This window comes from Nansenia antarctica (genome assembly GCF_963989245.1).
Source record: "Nansenia antarctica genome assembly, chromosome: 10".
NCBI lineage: Eukaryota > Metazoa > Chordata > Actinopteri > Argentiniformes > Microstomatidae > Nansenia > Nansenia antarctica.
The window spans coordinates 6,464,368-6,486,867 of record NC_137680.1 but is presented as its reverse complement, the minus strand read 5'-3'; the positions used below and the strand labels follow the sequence as shown (position 1 = coordinate 6,486,867).

General features: G+C 44.2%; 1 protein-coding gene across 1 annotated transcript in view; it reads left to right on the top strand.

The window, feature by feature from the left end:
• Positions 1-5,696: 5,696 nt before the first annotated feature.
• cers2b (ceramide synthase 2b) overlaps positions 5,697-22,500 on the top strand; it is a 20,331-nt gene continuing 3,527 nt past the window's right edge. The window contains exons 1-9 of the mRNA XM_080540574.1: positions 5,697-6,185; positions 15,359-15,532; positions 17,470-17,587; positions 18,193-18,311; positions 19,745-19,802; positions 20,221-20,271; positions 20,442-20,534; positions 21,914-22,042; positions 22,377-22,483. Of these exons, the coding sequence (XP_080396700.1) occupies positions 15,360-15,532; positions 17,470-17,587; positions 18,193-18,311; positions 19,745-19,802; positions 20,221-20,271; positions 20,442-20,534; positions 21,914-22,042; positions 22,377-22,483 (848 nt within the window). The 5' untranslated portion in view covers positions 5,697-6,185; position 15,359. The remainder of the gene's footprint in view (positions 6,186-15,358; positions 15,533-17,469; positions 17,588-18,192; positions 18,312-19,744; positions 19,803-20,220; positions 20,272-20,441; positions 20,535-21,913; positions 22,043-22,376; positions 22,484-22,500) is intronic.

Below are 22,500 nucleotides of genomic sequence, written 5' to 3'. Positions count from 1 at the left end.
CACAGAGGAGCGAGAGACAGAGGTGAGGAGAATAGGGAGGGGCGAAAAGAGGGATGGAGAGGAGAAAAAGGAGGGTGGTAAAAGGGAAGGAGTGAATGAGGAGGAGGGAGGAGAAGAGAGAAGAGTAAGGGTGGGGAAGAGAGAGAGAGAGGAGGGTATAAGGGTTAGGGTTAGGTTTGTGTAGAAAAAATGGGAAAGAATCAAACGACGAATCGAAAGTCACTTTCTCGGAAGTGGAAGAAATTGTCAATCCCAGCACTTTAAAATGCTGATTGGTGGGACAGGGCTAAGATGAAAATAGGTGGGATCCCAAATAACCACTGCATGAAATAATGATAAATGTGTAGTAATTAGTTAATATTGAGATATTTACAGCCTAATTAACTCAAGAAAACAGGAAATTACTGAATGTTTTCCCTATTTTTTCACATTTTTATTTATTTTATTTTCTGCTGTTTTGATCTTTTCCTGAAACAACAACATACCTCACCCAAGATCCTCCCGTCAAATCATAATTCGGTGGGACCCCATCGCTATGGCAATGGTCACCTAGCGACCGCTAAAGCCCTGACCCCCCTTCCTCTCACGTTGTTGTAAGTTGATTGGTTGGCCTGTGTTTGGGTTGCTGTGGCGATTGATTGCCTGTGTTGGTTGCCCTTGGCGATTTTTTTTGTTTTCTGTCGCCCCGAGCAACCGGCCATGTGCTGACCTGCATGCCCTGTTGCCGTGGTGACCACAGACTGTGTTTGGTGCATTGTGACTTTCTTTTGTATTGACCTGTGCACATACTGATCAATAACTGTCACTGGGATCTGATTCAGTATCAATTGATTCGATTGGATATCTGGAATGATTGATTGATAATTGTATAGTGATTTCATAAATTCTGTATCAATGGTCGTTTTTTGCAGTTTTGTTTTTGATCAGTTTCTGTAGTGTTCTGTTTGGTGTCAATATTATCTGGGGAAAGAAGAAATTGGTTGGGGTGCTGTATGTGTGTTGTATGAACTTTAAGTGTGTGTGCGTGTGTGTGCGTGCGTGTGTGCGTGTGTGCGTGCGTGCGTGTGTGTGTGTGCGTGTGTGCGTGCGTGAGTGTGTGTGCAAGACAGTATTTGTGAGTGTGGACATCTATAGGAAGGTGTCCAAAGGGGGGTTAGATCTGAGGGAGTAGTCACTATGTATGACAGTGGGAATGTTTATCTGCGGACGAACCAGGCTAATGATAATAAGTATATCTGTGAGTGCAGGCCATCGTTTTTGTATATTGTAAGTTGTATATCATTTATATTCTTTTTGAGTTGAGAAGATGTTTGACTTATGACATATTATTGGAGGGGTAAAAGGAGCACACCAGTTGAGTCGGGTTAGCTTGCAGCGGAGAGCATCGTGGTTCTGAAATGCTTTGATCAGGACAGTAGACAGCAGCAGGAATGGATGAGAACTCCAGAACCACTCCACATTCTGAACCATGACCAGCCTAGACCAGCCACTCATTCAGGGATGCATCTCAGTCTAAAGTGGATTCCTGTCTTTGTCTCCTCAGCCTTACTGATCTGAAAACAAAGTATAGGTGAAAGCAAGGTGGTGTAAGACTACCTGGTGACTTGGCCAGCTCCTTCAGATCAGTGCAGGGACTCTGGACTACTGAGACCTAGCATTGGGACAGTGGCCGTACCATTGGGCTAGCTCAAAATGAACATGAACTCTCTGAAGCTGGACTCTGATTGGTGGGCTGTGTGACTCGATTGGCCAGACTGTGGACTGGCTCAACATTCTGATTGGCGTATACCCCCTACCCCCCCACCCCCCTCCTTTTCTATCAACCGATTCCCTTGTCTTGGTCTCTATCTATCTATCTTTCTATTGTTTCCTTGACTTCTCCTGATTCCTGCCACCATTCCATTCCTCTTTTGTCCCCCTCTCACTTTTCCTCCTCTCTCTAATCCTCCTGGCCGGTGTTTTGGGGTAATAGTATGTGGTCGTCATGGTGAAAAACAATGCGTCTTGCTGATCGGAGAACAGCCTTCAACTATAGGAATTCTGGGACAATGATGACACATGAAAAAGAAGTTGCCCTTAGGCACAGGTCTAGGATCAGCTCACTTAAACCAAAAATTAACCTAGCCCACTAAGACGGAAATCAGAGAACTGACCAGATCAATGTCTGGGGGGAAACTTCATCCTACTTCAAATGGCTGAAAAATACTGATTGAAGGACTATGAATGAGAAACAATTTTAAGAGAATAAATGACATATAGATCTGGATTTGGGTCATTCAAACTGTCACCCAGAATTTCTATAATGCAACTGCCAGAGAGTGCATGTTGGGAGTCTGTCTGCCTGCCATAACACAGACACAGACACAGACACAGACAGAGACACACGCACGCACACACACACACACACACACACACACACACACACACACACACACACACACAAACATGTAACCCACATACAAATAATGGCCTAACACACAGACGCCAGAAATGGATTTCACTGTGTTGAATTGCATGACCTGGACACTGTGTCTATATTATATGTAAAAGCACTATGATTGTATCCCTGTTGCCAGACTAGAGGTTTATTATAGCAACCAGTGATGCCTATACCTCTTACATGTAAAGAATGATTTGTCCAATTGGAAGTTTGATCACCATAATGATACAAAGAAATCTGTCAGACAGGGATTGTGAGGCAAAATGTGCAGAACAGAAATTGCTTCAAAGACTCAGTGATGACTGTCATGGTTCTCAGGTCAACAGGCCCTTTAGAAGGGTGGTGGCATGTCGGGTGAAGTGGGGTCAGGGGTCAGACAGAATGGTAGAGGGCTCATTATAACCGTGTTTCAACAAATTCTTTCTCTCTCTCCCCCTCCCACTTCATCCAACTCACCCCCCCCCCCCCCCCCCCTCGCTCTCTTTGTCACCCCCTCCCCCCCCCCTCCCCACACACACACACACACACTCACAGGTGAAGTACCAGACTCCTGCCGTGATGGAATCCCAGGGTGCAGCATTGTGCTTTCAGAGTGTCTCAAACCTTTGAGCGACGGGGGAGTGCAGCCACACACACACACACACACACACACACACACATGCATACACACACATGCATAACACACACAAATATACTGCACTGCACTCAAAAGGACCAGGGCATTGATATATTAATGTATATATAGGCCACGCACACACACACACACACACACACACACACACACGAACACACACGCACAGTAATCTTACCTATACTGAACTACTGAACTCAATGGTCTGTGATGAGTTTGTCCAGGGTGTGCAGTAAGGTTGAGGGTGTTTAAAGGCACTGATGAGATGATGAGATGATGATGATGATTAATGGTGATATACCACGTCACTATGGACTATAACATGTCTGTAACATGATGAGAATAGGATGGACACCGTTTCATAAGAAAAAAAGAAAAAATAGAAAAAATATTGAGACAAAATGTGTAGGTTAGAGAGACTTTGGGAAAAGATCCTTATGACCTGTAAATAATTTAGTTTAAGAAGAGTAACATTTAAAAAAACGACAAAAAAATGCAAAAAGAAGAATACTTTAGATAAACACTGACAAAGACACAATAACATTAATATTATTATGATGATCATTATTATTATTATTATTATTATTGTTATTATTATTATTATTATTATTGTTATCTTCATCTTCATTAGGGGATGTTGTATTTGAAATGGAAAAAAGGGGAAATCACTAACATATTTTAAATTTCTACTTAGATTTTAGGTGAAATGTGGGAGGGGGGATTGCACCTTTTCTGAGAAGTTTTAATATTGGAACTATTTTTTATTTATTGACTAATTTATCAATTATTTTGTTTATTGGGAGAGGTGATAGGGTTTGAATGGGTTGCAAGTTTTTGATTTTAGAATTTTCTAGAGAAATCCATTTGAAGGTCTGTTTCTGTCAGACTCTACAACCAAGTAATTATAATTATGAATTAATTATTACAACAATGATATTTATTTCTTATTTATTGAGTCCTGTTTTTGATCCAATCTCTTTTTGAGTTAAAATAAAAAGTATTATACTTAAACATGCCTCATGTGATTCTTTGAATGTGTGTGTGTGTGTGTGTGTGTGTGTGTGTGTGTGTGTGTGTGTGTGTGTGTGAGGGGGGGGGGGGGGGGAGAGAGCACCGCGACACCTCTGCTCGGTAGAGCCCAGCTGACCTCGGCCTTTGAACCCGTCATTCCGCTTCACGTGCCAACTTGCCAGATCAGCCGCTTCTGGTTCTATAGAAGTCAGAGATCCTCCACCGCACTTGTGGCCCGTCCCCTCTTAGGTATTCAAGTCCAGAGGTGACATACTGCGTAACGCTATTCCAATTATGCACGCAACATTTGGGTACAGTCCAGGCCAGATGCGCGTGGACATGCTATGAGTGCGCCCCACACGTTCAAGTCACTACACTAAACACTGAGTATAATAGTTAAGCATTCTTTTTTTATAAGCAGGCCTATGACTTCCTAGTTTGGTATGAAAATGACAGTGTGAATGAATGAATGAATGAATGAATGAATGGTCTTTATTGTCATTAATACAGTACAGGTACCATACAACGAAATTTGGGAGGGGGGGCTCCCCTGGTGCTAGGAAAAAAATACTAAAGCAAGAAGGGAAAGAGCTGTTTTACATAAATAAAGGCTATATACACTATCCACTATACTATACTATATGCTCTATGCTATGCTATAAATATCCTAACATTTCCTATCTCTGAACCTTATGTACCCGAGGGTTGTCATATTGCACATAGTATTATTGCACATTCATTTAAAGTGTCGCAGTTTGCAGGTTTGAAATGTTCACAGTTGTGTTTCAGTATTGCACTTGATTACAATCTAGTAGCTGCCATCAAATTGTCTAGATTGTCCAGGGCCTAGAACCTGAGGTCTTTGCAGTGTTCAGGGCCTGAATGGCCCTAGGGTAGAAGCTGAGCTTCAGTCTATTTGTCCTTGCGGACATGGTCCTGTAACAACTATAATTAAAAAATAGACATAGACAGACATATAACAGCTTTTAAAACTGTTAAACACAATATCGGTTTGGAAGTAGAGTAGGGGTAGAGATATTTCGGGCCGGAAACAAAACGAGGATGTAATGTGTGTCAGCCAAAGTGCTCACATGTGCCTATATACGTCATCTGTGACCCTCCCTCTCCGTTATTCTCTCACTCCTCCCTCACTCCTCCCTCTTCACCTCTTTATTCTCTCACTCCTCCCCTCCCTCTCACCTCTTTCGCAAAAAATAATAATATATAATATATATTTGAATATATATATTAAAAATATTGTATATTATATATAATTATATATAATAATATATTATATATTATAATATAATATAATATAATATAATATAATATAATATAATATAATATAATATAATATAATATAATATAATATATATTATATAATATAATATAATATAATATATATTATATATATAATATAATATAATATTTTTTAATATATATTTTATAACGATTATAATATATCTGAATATTTTTCTATGTACGTCATCTGTGACCCTCCCTCTCCGTTATTCTCTCCTCCCTCTCTCCTCCCTCTCTCCTCCCCTCTCTCCTCCCTCTCTCACCTCTCTCGCAGTCCGTTCTTCGCATGCAGCACTCGGGCTGACCCACGCCTATCCCCCCGGCAGAGCGACTGCGCTGTTACCCCCTCGTCCCGCCGGAGAGAGAGAGAAATAATAATTGGTGGGAAAAAAGAAACTATCTGGTAGTTTAAGACCTTATTCGTGACAAAGGAAGGAAGTGACATATCGTTGAGGAACCCGCGTCTTAACATCAACTTCCCCCACCTCTCTCTCTTCAATTTTGTTCGCTTAAAAAAAAACTTTTGACTGTTATGGAAAGATGCGTTGGATAAGTGGCGGAAGCAGCGAGGCCGGACCCTGAACTCAGACAGACACGCCGGGGCCGTTTACGAGCAACACAGCAACCAGACAGACATTCGTTGGACTGGCGGATTAATTCTCTGTCTGGCTAAAGGAACTTAATGTTAACTTTCTGAACATTTACACATTTCTGCCTATTATACCATCGTCTGTCAGAGAAAGTGTTGCTCCAAGTGTCCTAACGCCGCTTGGGACCTGCGAAAGGGGAATTGTGACCAAAGTAAGTACCGTTATGTTATATCATCATTCATATAATGATCAGTCATGAGGGTGATCTGCTGGGGATCAATAACGAACAGAATAACGGTGTAATATCGTTCTTCTCAGGCTTTACTATCCACGGGGCTGTCCCAAGTGTGTGTGTGTGTGTGTGTGTGTGTGTGTGTGTGTGTGTGTGTGTGTGTGTGTGTGTGTGTGTGTGTGTGTGTGTGTGTGTCTGTGTCTGTGTCTGTGTGTGTGTGTGTGTGTGTGTGTGTGTGTGTGTGTGATATTTCCTATAGTGACTCTATACATTATGAAGAGTTGCTTTCGCTTACACACGTCATTCATTACGCATGTCACATCTAGCCAATACCTTTATCCTTAGATAACCCATGGCAATGTAATGACCCAAGATCACATCATGATTGCTTCTATGTTAGGATCACAATAGACCACTACTACTCCCATTGATCATTTTAGAGATACTAAATCTGTCATATTATAATGTTTTCAGTTTCACTCACTCCACTATCTATCCAATGAAATATGCCAGCTGAGCTGATCCACTAACTTCGTGCTGTTGTTAGTTACAACATGTTAGCTTGATTGATTATTTTACTTTACATCTGAATAGGCCACCAGGTGTCTTCAGGTTAGGTCTTAAGACATCTTGACAGACAAAAATGTCTTATTTTGGTTAATTAAGACATCTTATTAAGACATCTCAAGACAAGGTGATGGCTGGGTGTGTGAGATTCCCACCACGACTCAAACGTGTTCTGTCGTCGGCTAACCGGAGAGGGTTTAACTCGAGGACACACCGGCTATGGACTGCCCGATGTAGAGACCATGTGCAAAGTTGCAAACTCACTGAAGTCTTACAGATACTATAGGGAGAGAGAGAGAGAGAGAGAGAGAGAGAGAGAGAGAGAGAGAGAGAGAGAGACAGAGAGAGAGACAGACAGAGAGAGAGAGACAGAGAGATAGAGAGAGGGAGAGAGACAGAGAGAGAGATACAGAGAGAGAGAGAGAGAGAGATAGAGAGAGGGAGAGAGATACAGAGAGAGAGAGACAGAGAGACAGAGAGAGAGAGACAGAGGGAGAGAGACAGAGAGAGAGAGATAGAGAGACAGAGACAGAGAGAGAGACAGAGGGAGAGAGACAGAGAGAGAGAGAGAGACAGAGAGATAGAGAGAGGGAGAGAGATACAGAGATACAGAGACAGAGAGACAGAGAGAGAGAGACAGAGGGAGAGAGACAGAGAGAGAGAGATAGAGAGACAGAGACAGAGAGAGAGACAGAGAGAGAGAGACAGAGGGAGAGAGACAGAGAGAGAGAGAGACAGAGAGAGAGACAGAGAGAGAGAGAGAGAGAGACAGAGGGAGAGGGAGAGAGACAGAGAGAGAGAGACAGAGAGATAGAGAGAGGGAGAGAGACAGAGAGAGAGAGATACAGAGATAGAGAGACAGAGAGAGAGAGACAGAGACAGAGAGAGAGACATGCCCTCAAAACAAGGTTTGTTTCACAATATCCCTTTCAGTTGCACGGTGGTTACTATCTATCACCCGGACGTATAAAACTGAAACTACTAAACTAGGCTATCTATCTGCATCATCAGCCATTGACGGCCTCAAGGAGTGCGACTCATCTCTCTGTTCATGGTTGTTGCCCTGGCTGTAAAGTAGGTGATCCAAACTGTTTAAGACGCCTTACACGCCGAGATATTCATATTGCTTCTCGATATCCCTAGGCTACATGTTTTATTTGATATCAACAAGAGCTCATCCGACATGGTCATGACAAAAACGGTATATTTCCTCCCCCCCTCCCCTCCCCTCCCCTCCCCTCCCCTCGAACCTGCACTCGTTTTAGGCCCAATGCTTTTCTGCTACTTTCAACCTCCACGATGCTGTCAACAGTCTTGTTATCAAACTAAAAAGAAAGACGAATTCTTACGATCTGTGACGGAAATGTTCGGGGAAAGTTCAGCGCTTTGTCCCTCTAGCTCTCTCTCTCTCTCTCTCTCTCTCTCCCTTTCTCTCCCTCTCGCTCTCTCTCTCCCTCTCCCTCTCGCTCTCTCTCTCTCCCTCTCTCTTTCTCTCTCTCTCTCTCTCCCTCTCCTTCTCCATCTCCCTCCCCCTTTCTCTCTTTCTCAATCTCTCTCTGTCTCTCTCTCTGGCTCTTGCAGAACATGTATAACCAATAACCATGTTAATCAATCAACAATGTTATATACACATTGCCTGTACTGGGACCAGGTAAAGCTGGTTATATATTTGCATCCAATTTCAGTCAAGTGGATGTATGTATGCATTGCTAGTTGTTAACATACAAGGAGGTCAACACACAATCTTGCTGAGCAAGAAACAAACGGAAAATGTAAGCTGGCTAGTTAAAGACTGAATGAAATCCAGTTATAAATCAAAGCCTGGCAGAGTCTTGAAGGATTAATTATTGACTGGTATTGATCCGATTTGGCTATCGATCTATCTATCTATTGATCTATCTAGCTATCTTCTCACTTAGCAGGCAAAAACAATCAACCACCTCCCCATGTAAACAGGTACTCCTCCCTCCCTCCCCCCCCTCTTCTTCTGACTCTCCTGTCGTAACAATTAATGATTAATTACCAAGAATATGGCTTTATAGTGTCTTCACCCTGAGTAATCAGTCCCTTTGTCCTCGTGGAATGCAATGTGTGTTGATATCTGTTGTTATCCACAGATGGGATAATAACCCATTCTCAATGGTAGATAATAAACTTACTGTAAAATCCCCTCAGTATCAATAGGTGAGTGGGTTCCCCTACCAATCTTCTAGGATGATCAGAACACTCAGATACAGATGGAGGAATTGACCCTGGCTCGCCTCTGATCTGGATCTAAAGTTTGAAGCTTTCTGTGTGAAAGGTAATCCGTACACACAATCAGCAGCAACGGGTGCAGTCAGATCTATGCTAAAATAGCTATGTTGTGCAGTTTATGGCATAGCCTATCTGTTCTGCACTTTAATTTCCCTGACAGTAAGTGCTCTTTTATAGGGTCTTCCATATAAACGGAATATTGCGGTTAAAGATGTCCGAGACATGACCTGCGTTAAAGTTAATTTGGCAGTCATAGGTCATAGTTGTAACCTGCTGTTGTGTGTGTGTGTGTGTGTGTGTGTGTGTGTGTGTGTGTGTGTGTGTGTGTGTGTGTGTGTGTGTGTGTGTGTTGTGCATGCTCTGCTGATCTGGCTGGGTGATTGGGGCCTCTCCTGAACAGTGAGGATACAAAGGGCATTAGTCACACACACACTATGTCGTTCAGAAGCATGAAATCCAAGGTTAATAGTTGAACTAGAATATATTGAGGGCCTGCACTTAGTTGAATTTAATCTGATTAATAAACTCTTATATAACTATTACTATATCAAGTCATGCCAGGGCTCTCTTGTGAAAGAGATGTAATCTCAATGACCTAGAAGGATAGATAAAGTAACACGATGAAACAAATTCATAATACAGTATGTTTCCTGTCAATGTGGTGAGAAGTCTAGTATGTATATCTATATTCCTGGCAGTATGTCCTTTAGCCCAGAGGCACTAACATCTCAGCTCTCTCTCTCCCTTTCTCTCCCTCTCCCTCTCTCACTCTCTCTCTCTCCCTCTCTCTCTCCCTCTCTCTTTCTCTCACTCTCTCTCTCTCCCTTTCTCTCCCTCTCTCTCTCCCTCTCTCTTTCTCTCTCTCCCTCTCCTTCTCCATCTCCCTACCCCTTTCTCCCTCTTTCTCTCTCTCTCCATCTCCCTCCCCCTTTCTCCCCCTTTCTCTCTTTCTCAATCTCTCTCTCTCTCTCTCTCTCTCTCTCTCTCTCTCTCTCTCTGTCTCTCCGTCCCTGTGGAATACTCAGAGGAATAGTGGAGTCACTGAGTGGGAGTGACTCAGTGGACCTGCTCCTGCTCCCGCTCCTGTCAAGGTGCCAGCAGATACATGATGTGTGTTATTATGACTCATCCTGGATGGTTCCCTCTGATGGTCCACCAGCACAGCACTATGCTCGACACAAACTTACCGTTCGTCTTATAAACACTGTCTCACCTCCACTCAGACAAGGACCAAGGAGGCTGTGTAATAGATGACTTGGAAAGTTATTCATTTGAGGATGCCTTGAGAATGAGAGCGCCCCCCCCCCGATGTGGTTGACACAGTTAACAAAGTGAGTACTGTAACTAACTAATTAACTAACTAACTTACGAAGGACATCAATGGTCAGCAATGTCCTGATGAGGAGTTTAAACCGTGTTTTAGGATCTACACATCCTTTCATTGTTTAAATGGTTGTCAGGGCTGAGAGAGTGGAGAGAGAGAGAGAGAGAGAGGGCTTCCACTCTCCCACCCCAGCCAGAGGCATCCTCTGTCCTTATTGGCTCAGCGAAATGGCCAGAGTCCGGTCACGTGATCCCGTCAGCCAATGAGACGAGGAGTCGGGGCTGCTGTGAGTAAAAGTGCTGTCGCATGCTGGATCCTCTGGCTGACCTGAAAAAGTGTCTCTTTAACAACCGGACACACACACACACACACACACACACACACACACACACTAAAATCCATGAATATCCCTCCCTGCACACTGAATCCCTCAACACACACAGACACAAGTGTGTGCGTGTGCGTGGGCGTGCATGTGCGTGTGTGTGTGTGTGTGTGTGTGTAGCCAGTTTAATGAAATCACAAAGCCGGTCTACAGTTTATGACCAGTGGTCATTACGATGAGCCGTTATTACACAGGGAAGTTCAGGCTTTGTTATTTCTCTGTTCTGAGGTCTGCTATGATGGCCTTTGGACCGTCTATCTGTTTGTGTAGTTGGTGAATATTCCTCCCTGTGCCTATGGTAGTCTGTTACTGGTTACACCGCCATTGCTCTCTCTCACTGTCACACACACACACACACACACACACACACACACACACACACACACACACACACACTAGGGCTGCGACGGTATGGAAATTTAGGGGATGGTCGTAATGTAAGTAATAGTTCTAACTGTCATAACCGTTCAGTTCCAACTTTTACTATTTAAATAGCCTATGGTTATCTGAGGCCACTCCTCCCCTCTAATCGGTGCCTCCTGGCGCTCGTTTTACCTGAGTATACAGTGATGGGATGCTGTGACATAGAAAAAGTGCTGTGGCATGCTGGATCCTCTGGCTGACCCGAATAAGTAGGCTAATTCTTTAACAGCCAGACAAACATAGCCTTTATTTATGTAAACTAGCTCCTTTCCCTTCTTGTTTTTTTAGTTGTTGTTTTTTTTCTCTTTCCTAGCACCAGGGGAGCCCCCCCTCCCAAATTTCGTTGTTTGGTACCTGTACTATAGCAATGACAATAAAGACCATTCATTCATTAATTAATTAATTAATTCATTCATTCATTCAAACACACGCGCACACACACACACACACAAACACGTAAACCGCTTTACTTAGCCTCCTACTTTTTTAAATATATTTTTTATTTCCGAATTATACAAAATGTTGAAAATCTTCCCCTATGAAATGGGATAACCCTTCAAGACCCTGATACATCATCAGTAGTATCATAGAAAAGCATGGATGCCTGTGATTCGTTCAGTAAGTGCAAGTAAAAAAAAGAACAATGCTTCATTATCAGGCCAGTTCATGACAGAATAGCGGTGCTCTGTAGTCTAGCAACCTGTGTTCATACCCTGTCAGTCTGCACTGATATTAGGAGCGGTAACAAGTGCAACAACTTCAACTTCGCGGCTGAACTTTATCTTGTATCTTCCTGCTTGTATCTTCCTGCTTGTATCTTGCCGATGATTCGCAAGGCATTCTGGGAGAATTCAACCCTCTATTTTAACCCCTCGGTTTGGAGTGTGCATCTGAAACAACTCTGTTTGGAGGGCTGTGTAATGCATGTAACCCTCCCATTTGGACCTACCCCTATCTGTTCTTTTGTAGTGGGGGTCAGTGGAAAAAGACAGGAAGTAAGGAGGAGAGGTATGTCAGCAGGGCACGGGCCAGGCCACAGTCAAGGCCATATCTCTGTTCCTCCAAGGGGTGGAAGCAATATATATATATATATGTTACGGTACATGTGGGAATACGGTACATGTGGGAAAACTAGGGTTAGGGTTAGGTGCTAGGGTGCTACGGTTAGGGTTAGGGTTAGTGTTTAGGGGTAGGGTTAGGATTAGGGTTGGGGTTAGACATGCCAGCATGTACCAAGTCGACGTAGCACCTAACCCTAACCCTAGTTTTCCCACATGTACCGTAACATATTAGGCTATATCCAGCAGAAATCTATAGGGAGATTCATGATTCCCTCCTGTCCTCTTGTGTCAGAGCAGTGAAGGAGTAGAGGAGTGTGTGCAACAGAGGAGGAGAAGTCACTACCAACCACTGACTGGCCTCCTCTGTGGCAGTAACAGGAAACAGGTCATGCTGACTAACCCGACATGGTGTGGAAATAACTAAAGAAAAACGGCAGAATAACTGACCTATGACAGCGTCTCGTCTCAGGGGAGTGTGTGTGTGCGTGTGTGCACGTGTTTGTGTGCGTGAGAGTGAGGTTTGTAATCTTCGGGATGACTGTTTCAAGTGTCGTTCGGTGTTATAACTGATTGTTCAGTGTTATAACTGATTGCTGTGCTCCCGGTCATGGGTAGAGCAACCATATAGAGTAACTTGTGTACTAGCTAACTTGTGTAACCAGGCATAGATACCTGATTCCATTTCAGCCCCATGTCCTCCTCCTTTTTAGTCCTTAACCATTTGGAGTTCCAGGCCATGTCAAGACCTGCACACCTAGCCTCATTGTAGATCTACAGCTGTCACTATCTGACTGTGCTTAATATGACGGAAATACAGTGATTCCTAACCACTAAATAAGTTAGTGTTTACCACTAACCTTAGCTTTTTTTTTTAGGTTATTTTTTCTGAGTGGGGCAGTCCCACTCATATTTTTCTTTTTAATGACAGATATAGTAGAGATTATGATAGGAAGGATTAGTGAGAGAGAGAGAGAAGGGATGACATGCAGGATATGTCCGTGGCTGGAATCGAACCGGGAGCCCTGCGGTACATGGTCAGCGCTTAATCCATTACGCCACCTAAGCGCCCCTAACCTTAGCTTTAAACCTCACCCTGAATCTGAGTCCCGAACCTAAACGAATGAACAAAACTGTAAAGGCTGAAGTACGCAGGCAGAGGACGCAATAGCACGGCTCAGAGAGACCAAATAACAAAAGATCAAAAGAATAGTTTTTATTAAAAAATGGGTTTGGCACACAGGAAGTCAGTCAGTAGGTAAGCATATAATCCGGCAAGGAGTATGCAAAAGGTTAGGCCCTAGGTCAGGTAAACTATTGAGGATCAAAAAACCCAGGAAAACAAATAACACTAGTAGGACAATAACTGGGACGTTTCGACACGAAGGTACAAAGATAAACCGGCCCAGAGACAGAACAGAACACAGACTAAATAACACAGGGAAGGCTGATGAGGAACAGATGAAACCAATCAGGGCGGGGTAGACAATCACACACTGGCGGGAAACATAGCTACAAGGGCAGATTGCGAAGTGTCTGAAAAAAGAGATTAGGTGAGTAACGCATAAAAATAAACAGGAAACAATAAAAGAATAACAGACAAACAAAAATGAAGGAACAGGACGCGACGTTTACAACAACTCAGTTCTAGACTGACAGTTCTGTATTATTACATTTGTGTCATCTCTATCACAGCCATGTATAGACTTGCTGCTACGGTAAACAGCTTTCTCCTCTCCGAGGTCCCTGTGTGTATAATATCTGTATCGGCCTGTATTGGCCTGTAATGTAATGTGCATGCAGTGTGTGTGTGTGTGTGTGTGTGTGTGTGTGTGTGTGTGTAGGGGGGGGGTAATTCCAGCTACATAGTTGAGAGCGAGCCAGGCTGGGTCTGGGAGGGACATTACATACAAACATCGGCGGCGGTAGGCCTCTTCTCTGCTCTCTGCTTCTGACAGCTGGAGGAAATCCACTACAGTGAGCAAGACAGTCCATTTAGGGGAGGAAGAGGGGTGGAGTTAGGATGGGGTGAGGGAATAGGGGGCTGGAGCAAGGGTACTAAGGCAGTGGGGACAGGGGCGGTGGCGGGGGGAGTTGGGTGGGGAGGATGTGGGGATGTGTGGGTGGAGTGGGAGCCGGGGTTGGCGTGGGGTGAACACTCTTAGAACACATGTATGAATCATGGTTAAAAACTCCAGATGCTAAATCTTCCAAGCACGCACGCCCCTCCCCTCCCTCCTCCCCCGCCCGCCCTCCCTCCCTCCCTCCTCCCGCCCCTCCCTCCTCCCCTCCTCCCCCCCTCCCTTCCCCTTTCTGAGCCACTCCCTAAATCTTACTACCAGAGAGAATCTTCTACTCGTATGTATCTTCATTAAATCTGCTGGTTTCTCTCCAAACCATGAAACGGTTCTCCGTTCTCAGTCGGAGGTGTATATATACGCCATGCTAGTCATCATGGGTGAACGGATGAAAAATAGAACGATTTGTTTTCCGTTTGTATTACAAGCTGTCTTTCCTCAGTGGGCCTCCCTAGAACAGTGGTTCTCAACCCTCTCCTCGGGGCGCCCCAGCCGCTCCACATATTTGATCTGTTCCACCACCAGCACACCTGATTCAACTAATCAAGTACAAACCATAATTGCTTTGTACTTGATTAGTTGAATCAGGTGAGCTGGTGGTGGAACAGATCAAATATGTGGTGCGACTGGGGCGCCCCGAGGAGAGGGTTGAGAACCACTGCCCTAGAACCTTGTATGTGGTGGTGCATTCGAAGAAAACCGACACGCCTCAGTCCTACAGGCCTCACAGTCCTACAGCGCCTCAATCCCAAATGAATGGGAAAAGATGATCGGTAACATCTAATTAAGACGGGCGCCCCCGTCTAATCCCTTTGAAAGAAATGGTTTCAATCTGTCCCATTCATTCATGTCTCCTAGCTGCAGATGTCTCCTAACCCAAACATCAGAACCTGGATGTCTTTTCTGGACATTTTACGAGGCAGATTTTTGGGCTGAACCGTCCCTTTGAACATATGGGAACACTCTCCCCCCCCCCCCCTCTCTGCCCCAGTATATATGTACATCAAACTGTAATCACACGTACACGTCATTAACCCCTTGCTGTCCCGCTGTGTTCTCAGGATGCTGAATGGGCTGAGCGAGTGGTTCTGGCGGGAGGAGCTGTGGTTTCCGAAGGGCTTGGGCTGGGCCGACCTGGAGGACCGAGACGGCCGCGTCTACGCCAAGGCCAGTGACCTCTGGGTGGTGCTACCCGTCGCCCTCGTCTTCCTCGTGGTGCGACAGGTCTTCGAGAGGTCAGTTTATCTCAAGCGTAGACGAGCCCTCTGTCTGTCTGTCTGTCTTTCTGTCTGTCTGTCTGTCTGTCTGTCTGTCTGTCTTTCTGTCTGCCTTCGAGAGGTCAGTTTATCTTCCTCGCCTGTCTGCCTACCTGCCTGCCTGCCTGCCTGCCTGTCTGTTCCCCCTCATACACTTCTCCCTCCATCCACCTCTCCCTTCATCCTCCTCCTCTCTCTCTGTTTGTGTGTATTCCTTTGCTCCGCCTCATCTCATTGTGCCAGTGCCTGCCTCTGCCCTTCCCTAATTTTTTTTCTCTCTCTCCCTGTCCTCAATTTATCTCTTCATCTCTCTCTCATCTCAACTCTGCTCCAACTTGTCTTGTCTGTCTCACTGACCTTGTCTGCACTCAAATCAGACTCCTGTTCTAATCCAAACGCAACAAGCCTAGACACTGAAAAGTTCCATTGTTGGTCCGATTTTTTGCGGTCCGGATCTGGCTGGGCCACCTTGTGAGGTGGACGCGAGGGTGACATTGTCTGGACGCCATCCGGGCCACTGAAAGTGCATACAGAATATTAGGTATCTCATAGGGGGGGGGGGGGGGGGCAGACACAATGGGAGACCATTGAGACACATTTAAAAAACGTGTGTACTGGGATCGGAGTGTGATCTGATCATCATGCTCAATGAATTCATCATGCTCAATGAAGTCTTCAAGCGTAGACGAGCCCTCTGTCTGTCTGTCTGTCTCTCTGTCTTTCTGTCTGCCCACCGGTTCTTCATTTGTCCCTTCTCTCTGCCTGTTAGTTTTGCTGTTCTCCTCATTGATCCACCTACAGTATCCCTTCTTACCTCCTCCGTCCATTCCTCTAATCATCTACTCACTCATGTCTCTATCCGGCCCTTTCCGCCCCCTTACGTCTCCTTGCCCTTGCGCCATCCTTTTCTCTCTCTCTCTCTCTCTCTCTCTCTCTCTCTCTCTCTCTCTCTCTCTCTCTCCCTGTTCCCCTCCGTCTCTCTCCGTTCATCTCCTCCTCTCCTTGGCTTGTCTCTAATAAGATTATTTTACCTCAGCCTGTAATTTCATCTCTGGGCTGTTTTCTCTGAGTCACTCTCATCATATCTCATGCTTCCTCTCTTTCTCTCCCCTGTGCACATATTCCCAAACCTTAAAGGTGCAGACTGTAAACTTTTATTTACGTTCAATTGATCAAAGTAAATGATAAAGGACTCGAGGTTCTACAAACACATCTGACAAAGAAGCAGAACGAATCATGGGACAGCAGCTGGTGAAACCGGGAACAATCGGCAGTTGATCAAATGTTCTAACCTTTATTCAGACAAATGTAAATATGTTTACATATTTGACACACGATGACACACGTCGCTAGTCAACGAACACAGCTTGTTTTGTGAGCCTGCTAACAATTTAATTAAGCAATATCACATGAGAGGGAGTGTGTTATACTGAATATCAGCACGGCTGTGATTCGGTCGTAGGTACGAGGCCGCAGGCAGTATAACAGCACGACCTCGAGTGTGATATTGCTTTTATGCAACAGTTCTACAGCGCAATTTATTAGTTAACAGTAATAAGTGACGACAGATTATGATTTGTTTGTTTATTTTATCATTTATTTTGGCTCCGTCAACAAAAAATAGTTCCGCAACTGGACTGAATGTTCTGCCAAGACTCAGCCTCTGAATTTGCAAACAAGTGCAGGAGCGGAACTGAAATGAAAGTTCCAGAATGAACAGTGTGGTTACGTGGTGTGTTAGCTATAGCTAGGCTAGCACCTCTAGCACCTGCAGCCTCGCCGTGTCACTCTCTGTTGTTCTTTTTCTCTCTCCTTTTCACCTAATCTCTCCTAATGTTGTCACACGCCCTCTCATCCCTCTCTCTCTCCGTCCTCCTTCTCATCCCTGCTCTCCCTCCATCTGTTTGTCTCTGTAGGTTAGTGGCCACTCCGCTCGCTACTTTCCTCGGGGTGAAAGAGAAAGTGCGACTCAGAGCGTCACACAACCCCACACTGGAGTCCTACTACTGTAAAACGACCAAGAACCCCACACAGGTACCACACACACCACACAATTAGACACAACTACAGCACAACTACACACAACCTCCCACTAGAGTCCCACAGCAGTAGGCCTACCCAACTTTTTCAACTGCATACAGCTACATTCAACCGTTGCATTGCTTTACTGGACACAACATTTGTCAACATTTTTCTTCTGTATTACATTGTGGATACTGATGTTTGTTATTTATTTATTTTGTGTTGTTTCAGTATTAAGAATGGAAAATTATGTTTATTTATTTATTTTGTGTTGTATCAATATTAAGAATGAAAAAGTATTAGAACGGATGATACTGAAATATATGTATTAATTGGATTATATAATAATAAGTATAATTGTTAAGTATAAACAGGGGTAGGACAGGATAAGCCTAGGCTTCTTCCTACTCCTTTTCGAACAATTGATAGGACTGTACTCTACATATTAGTTATTTGTTATTTATTATTTTAATTTTAAATCCTGTTCGAAATAAAGATTCATTCATTCATTCATTCATAACACCACACAATCCCACACTCGAGTCATATCGATAAACTCTCTCGCCCCCCCCCTCATATCCTCTATCTCTCTAACCATTTCTCTCTCTCTCTCTCAGAGTTCTATAGACAGTCTGTGTAAGCAGACAGGTTGTTCGGAGCGGCAGGTGCAACGATGGTTCAGAAGACGCCGGAATCAGGACAGACCCAGTCTACTCAAGAAGTTCAGAGAAGCCAGGTATACACGCGTACACACAGCTAGAGCTCTGACCCACTATACAGTATATATACACACACACACACACACACACACACACACGCAAACCACAAGCCCATACCACAGGTTCACCAAACAGCTGCATGACCCATATCGGCCAAACAAGTGTACACCCCAGTGAGCAAATGTCACTGGGGTGAAAAAAAAGTATGGCTATATTTATGACACACACACACTCATTATAACGGCAGACCTTCACCCCCCAACCACTCTCCCTCACCCGCTCCCCATCCCAGGAGACAACAACTCTGTCGCCAACGTCAGATTATTTATATCTCTCTGTCTCAATGTTGGGAGTGTAACAGGAGCAGTGTTACACCAACACTGTGATCGTTAGATAAGACAGAGCCTTATATGTAAGCCGGAGACTTATAGGCACTTGTAAGATAAATGTTTTCCGATAATATGACAACATACAGTATAGAGGCCTGTTCATTCTGGAAAGGGATACGATGACACACAGAAACACACACCGTGACGGGCAAACAAAACGCCCTACACACACTCGCACACAGACACACAATATATTGACCGGATCCTTCTGCAGTATTCATGGATGTCCGGTCCGCAAATGTCTCTCAGCTCTTTTCAGCGCAGTGTTCTACTTCTGTAATGTTGAAAGTTACATTCTCAGTGAACATTATGTGTGTGTCTGTTTCACATCGTGTGTGTAAGTGGATGTTGTTGTAAGTCGCTTTGGATAAAAGCGTTTGCTAAATGTAAGAGGGAAAAAAAAAGAGGAAAATGTATGTGTCGATGCGTGCGTCCGTGCGTGTGTGCTTGTGTGTGTGTGTGTGTGTGTGAGTGCTGTTCGCTGGTCATGATGTGCATGTCTGTCCTGAATCAGTCTATTGTTTCTCTTCAGACAACAGCCTCACTGTTTCTCTCCTCTCTTTCTCCTACTCTGTATATGCCTCTCTCCCACTCTACTTCCACTACTCTCTCTCTCTCTCTCTCTCTCTCTCTCTCTCTCTCTCTCTCATTCCCCTGCTGCATGTAGGATTGCCCTCCTCCTCTCTCACCTGTATAAGGGAGGGTCAGTCTGTATCTGTGTTACAACATTTAACTGGGAGGCCACAGCATGACTGTTCTCATTGTCAATGTTGGGAAGTTGGCACGGGATTGTGTGTCTGTGTGTGTGTGTGTGTGTGTGTGTGTGTGTGTGTGTATATATACTGTATGTCCTGATTTGACTTTCTCAGTGTAGGAGACCAGACATGTCCAGGCAGTCAGTTCCGCAGCATCCTGAACTGAACTGCAATCATTACCTTAATCTTACGAATATGTGTGTGTGTGTTCTATTTACCCTGCTGAGAGTGTACGTTACAGTAAGTACAGTATGTGAATGATTTCCCCTGTACAGTTTTGTAGAAAGTCTGTGTGTTCTCTTGCAGTTGGAGATTTACCTTTTACCTTCTTGCTTTCATTGCTGGCCTGGCTGCCCTCATCGACGTGAGTACCACAGTTTCAACCCCATCCGTGTCAATTTCACTGCATCCTCGTTCGTCAGCTGACAGCTTGCCCCATAGTTGGTTTTCATCCTAGTTCATCGATTAACGGGAGGACTGGACATGAGTACTAAAAGGGAATATGGGGGGGTAGGATATGGCGTAGCTCCTTACTGAAAGCATCTATCATGAAGAAACATAAAGATGTCGTAAGGATGACGTAACAGTTTATGACTCTTAGTTTTATCTTTTGAAAAGACAGATTGTTTTCAGGACTAAAAGACCTCATGTGCCAACCCTAAAATCAAAGTACTGAAAGTAAAAATGGTAATACTTATTATGTCACTATGTCAATGTGCTCAGATGCTACCTCTATCTCATCCTCCTCTCTCTCTCTCTCTCTCTCTCTCTCTCTCTCTCAGAAACCCTGGCTGTATGACTTGAAGGAGATGTGGGCGGGCTTTCCTGTGCTGGTGCGTCAAGCGGATTATAGATTGTATTTACAGTTCAGTGCATGTGAGCACGTTTGGTTTTGAAACAATTAACTCGATGCTCTTTTGATTTTGACAGATTCAGAAAAAAGTGATCTTGAAGTGTAATTTCTCTCACCCTTCTCCTCTCCTATCGCTCTCCCTCCCCCAAGACTCTCCTGCCCTCCCAGTACTGGTATTACATGATAGAGCTGGGTTTCTACTGTTCCCTTCTCTTCAGCGTGGCCACTGACGTCAAACGGAAAGTAAGTCGTTAAGCCGTTATGGATTTACCATTGTCATTGTCTTCACGAGAGAATCATGTTTTCACTGGGATCGTCGTATGTGCAATAGTATCGTGGAGTCAACAAGTGATTCACAGGAAAAAAAAGTTGTATTTAGTTTAGTTTAGTTTAGTTTATTGTGTATTTCACAGGGACAGTGCATATTAAAATACATATGAGACACAAATGCAATATGCCGGAGTTAGCCAATAAGGCTAGTTTAAGTCCGTAGTCCCTGGCCAGATGTTCAGTTGGCACTTGGAAACCTAAAACAATAAAAACAATTAAAATAATTTCAGATGATTGTCTTCATAGGGGTTAAGGTGAGAGGCCTGTTGCTTCACACCTGAGCACATAATCACCTATCCAAAAACCACTGAGCAGATATAAGCAGATTACAACTCTACTCTCCTTATTTTGAACTAAAGTCAAAGGTTTCAACTGTGCTGGCTACAAAGTGTTCCAGTCCCTTACTTTAGCCACAGTTACTATCAGGTTTCCCCCCCCTATCTTTAAACCCATATCACCCGCTCACATGACATGTCACAGTTTAAAGTACTATTCAAGTAGAAGCCAACAGTACTATGACATGATGACATGTGAGGAATTAGCCCCCTAGCCCTGCTAACCCTTGACACTTTCCTCTAGATCTGAGGTGTTTATCTGGGCTAGGCTAGGAAGGCCATAGCGTCATGTTGCTTGACACACAACTATGAGAGGTGTCCCAGGGGAAGGCTAGGTTTCAGACTGGACATTAGACTGTAGTGACAACGTGTGTGAAGGTTTAAAGGGGAGAGTTCTGCACGGTTGGGGTCAGGTCAGTACAGTCTAGCAGGGTCCAGACAGTGTGTACCCAGTAAACAATGTCCTCCAATTGATGCCTCTCTGGCATTGTGCAGTGTGTGGACATATGCAAACACACACATACACATACACACATTTAGTTTGTGTAACCTTTATTTATACAGGGCAAACACACCAAGAGACCAAGGCCTATTTTTGCAGGTGCACTCTCTCCCACAATATGTACACAATAACAAAATGACACATAATAAATACAACACAGGTCAATACAGAAATAAATACAATCGCCATCTTTCACCAAGAAGGTCCCTCAACCAAATAGACACACCTTTCTCTCTGTCTCTCTCTAACACATGCACTAATATAGCCAAAGACATATTACCAACGTAATAAATTGGATCTGTCTTCACAAGTTTACTTGAGTTCTCTCTCTCTCTCTCTCTCTCTCTCTCTCTCTCTCTCTCTCTCTCTCTCTCTCTCTCTCTCTCTCTCTCTCTCTCTCTCTCTCTCTCTCTCTCTCTCTCTCTCTCTCTCTCTCTCTCTCTCTCTCTCTTTAGGACTTTAACGAGCAGATGATTCACCATGTGGCCACCATCCTGCTACTCAGTTTCTCCTGGTGTGTCAACTACATCCGAGCCGGCACACTCATCATGCTGGTGCACGACTCCTCTGACTACTTCCTGGAGGTAGGGCCTAACCCAGGAAACCGCACTGACCTCATTATCAGTCACTCGTAAAAGTTGTCATTGTTCCCCACTATACTAAATTAGATATGAGTCGATTAGGCACCAGGTGTATTCAGAAGATAACAATGTGTTCAAAGCTATAGGGGAAATCCAATCCGAGCCAAGAAGTTGAGAGAAAAATGCTAATATTGGTGGTGTATAAGTGATGATATGGAGAGAATTAACACTGCCACCTGGTGATCATTATTTGACATTGCAACCTCTCTTTTCCCTCTTTCTCTCTCTCTCTCTCTCTCTCTCTCTCTCTCTCTCTCTTCTCTCTTGTCTCAAATAGTCTGCGAAGATGTTTAACTACGCTGGCTGGAGGAATGCCTGTAACTACATCTTCATCCTCTTTGCTGCAGTCTTCATCGTGACTCGCCTCGTCATCTTCCCCTTCAGGTCAGCTTCTAAGCATC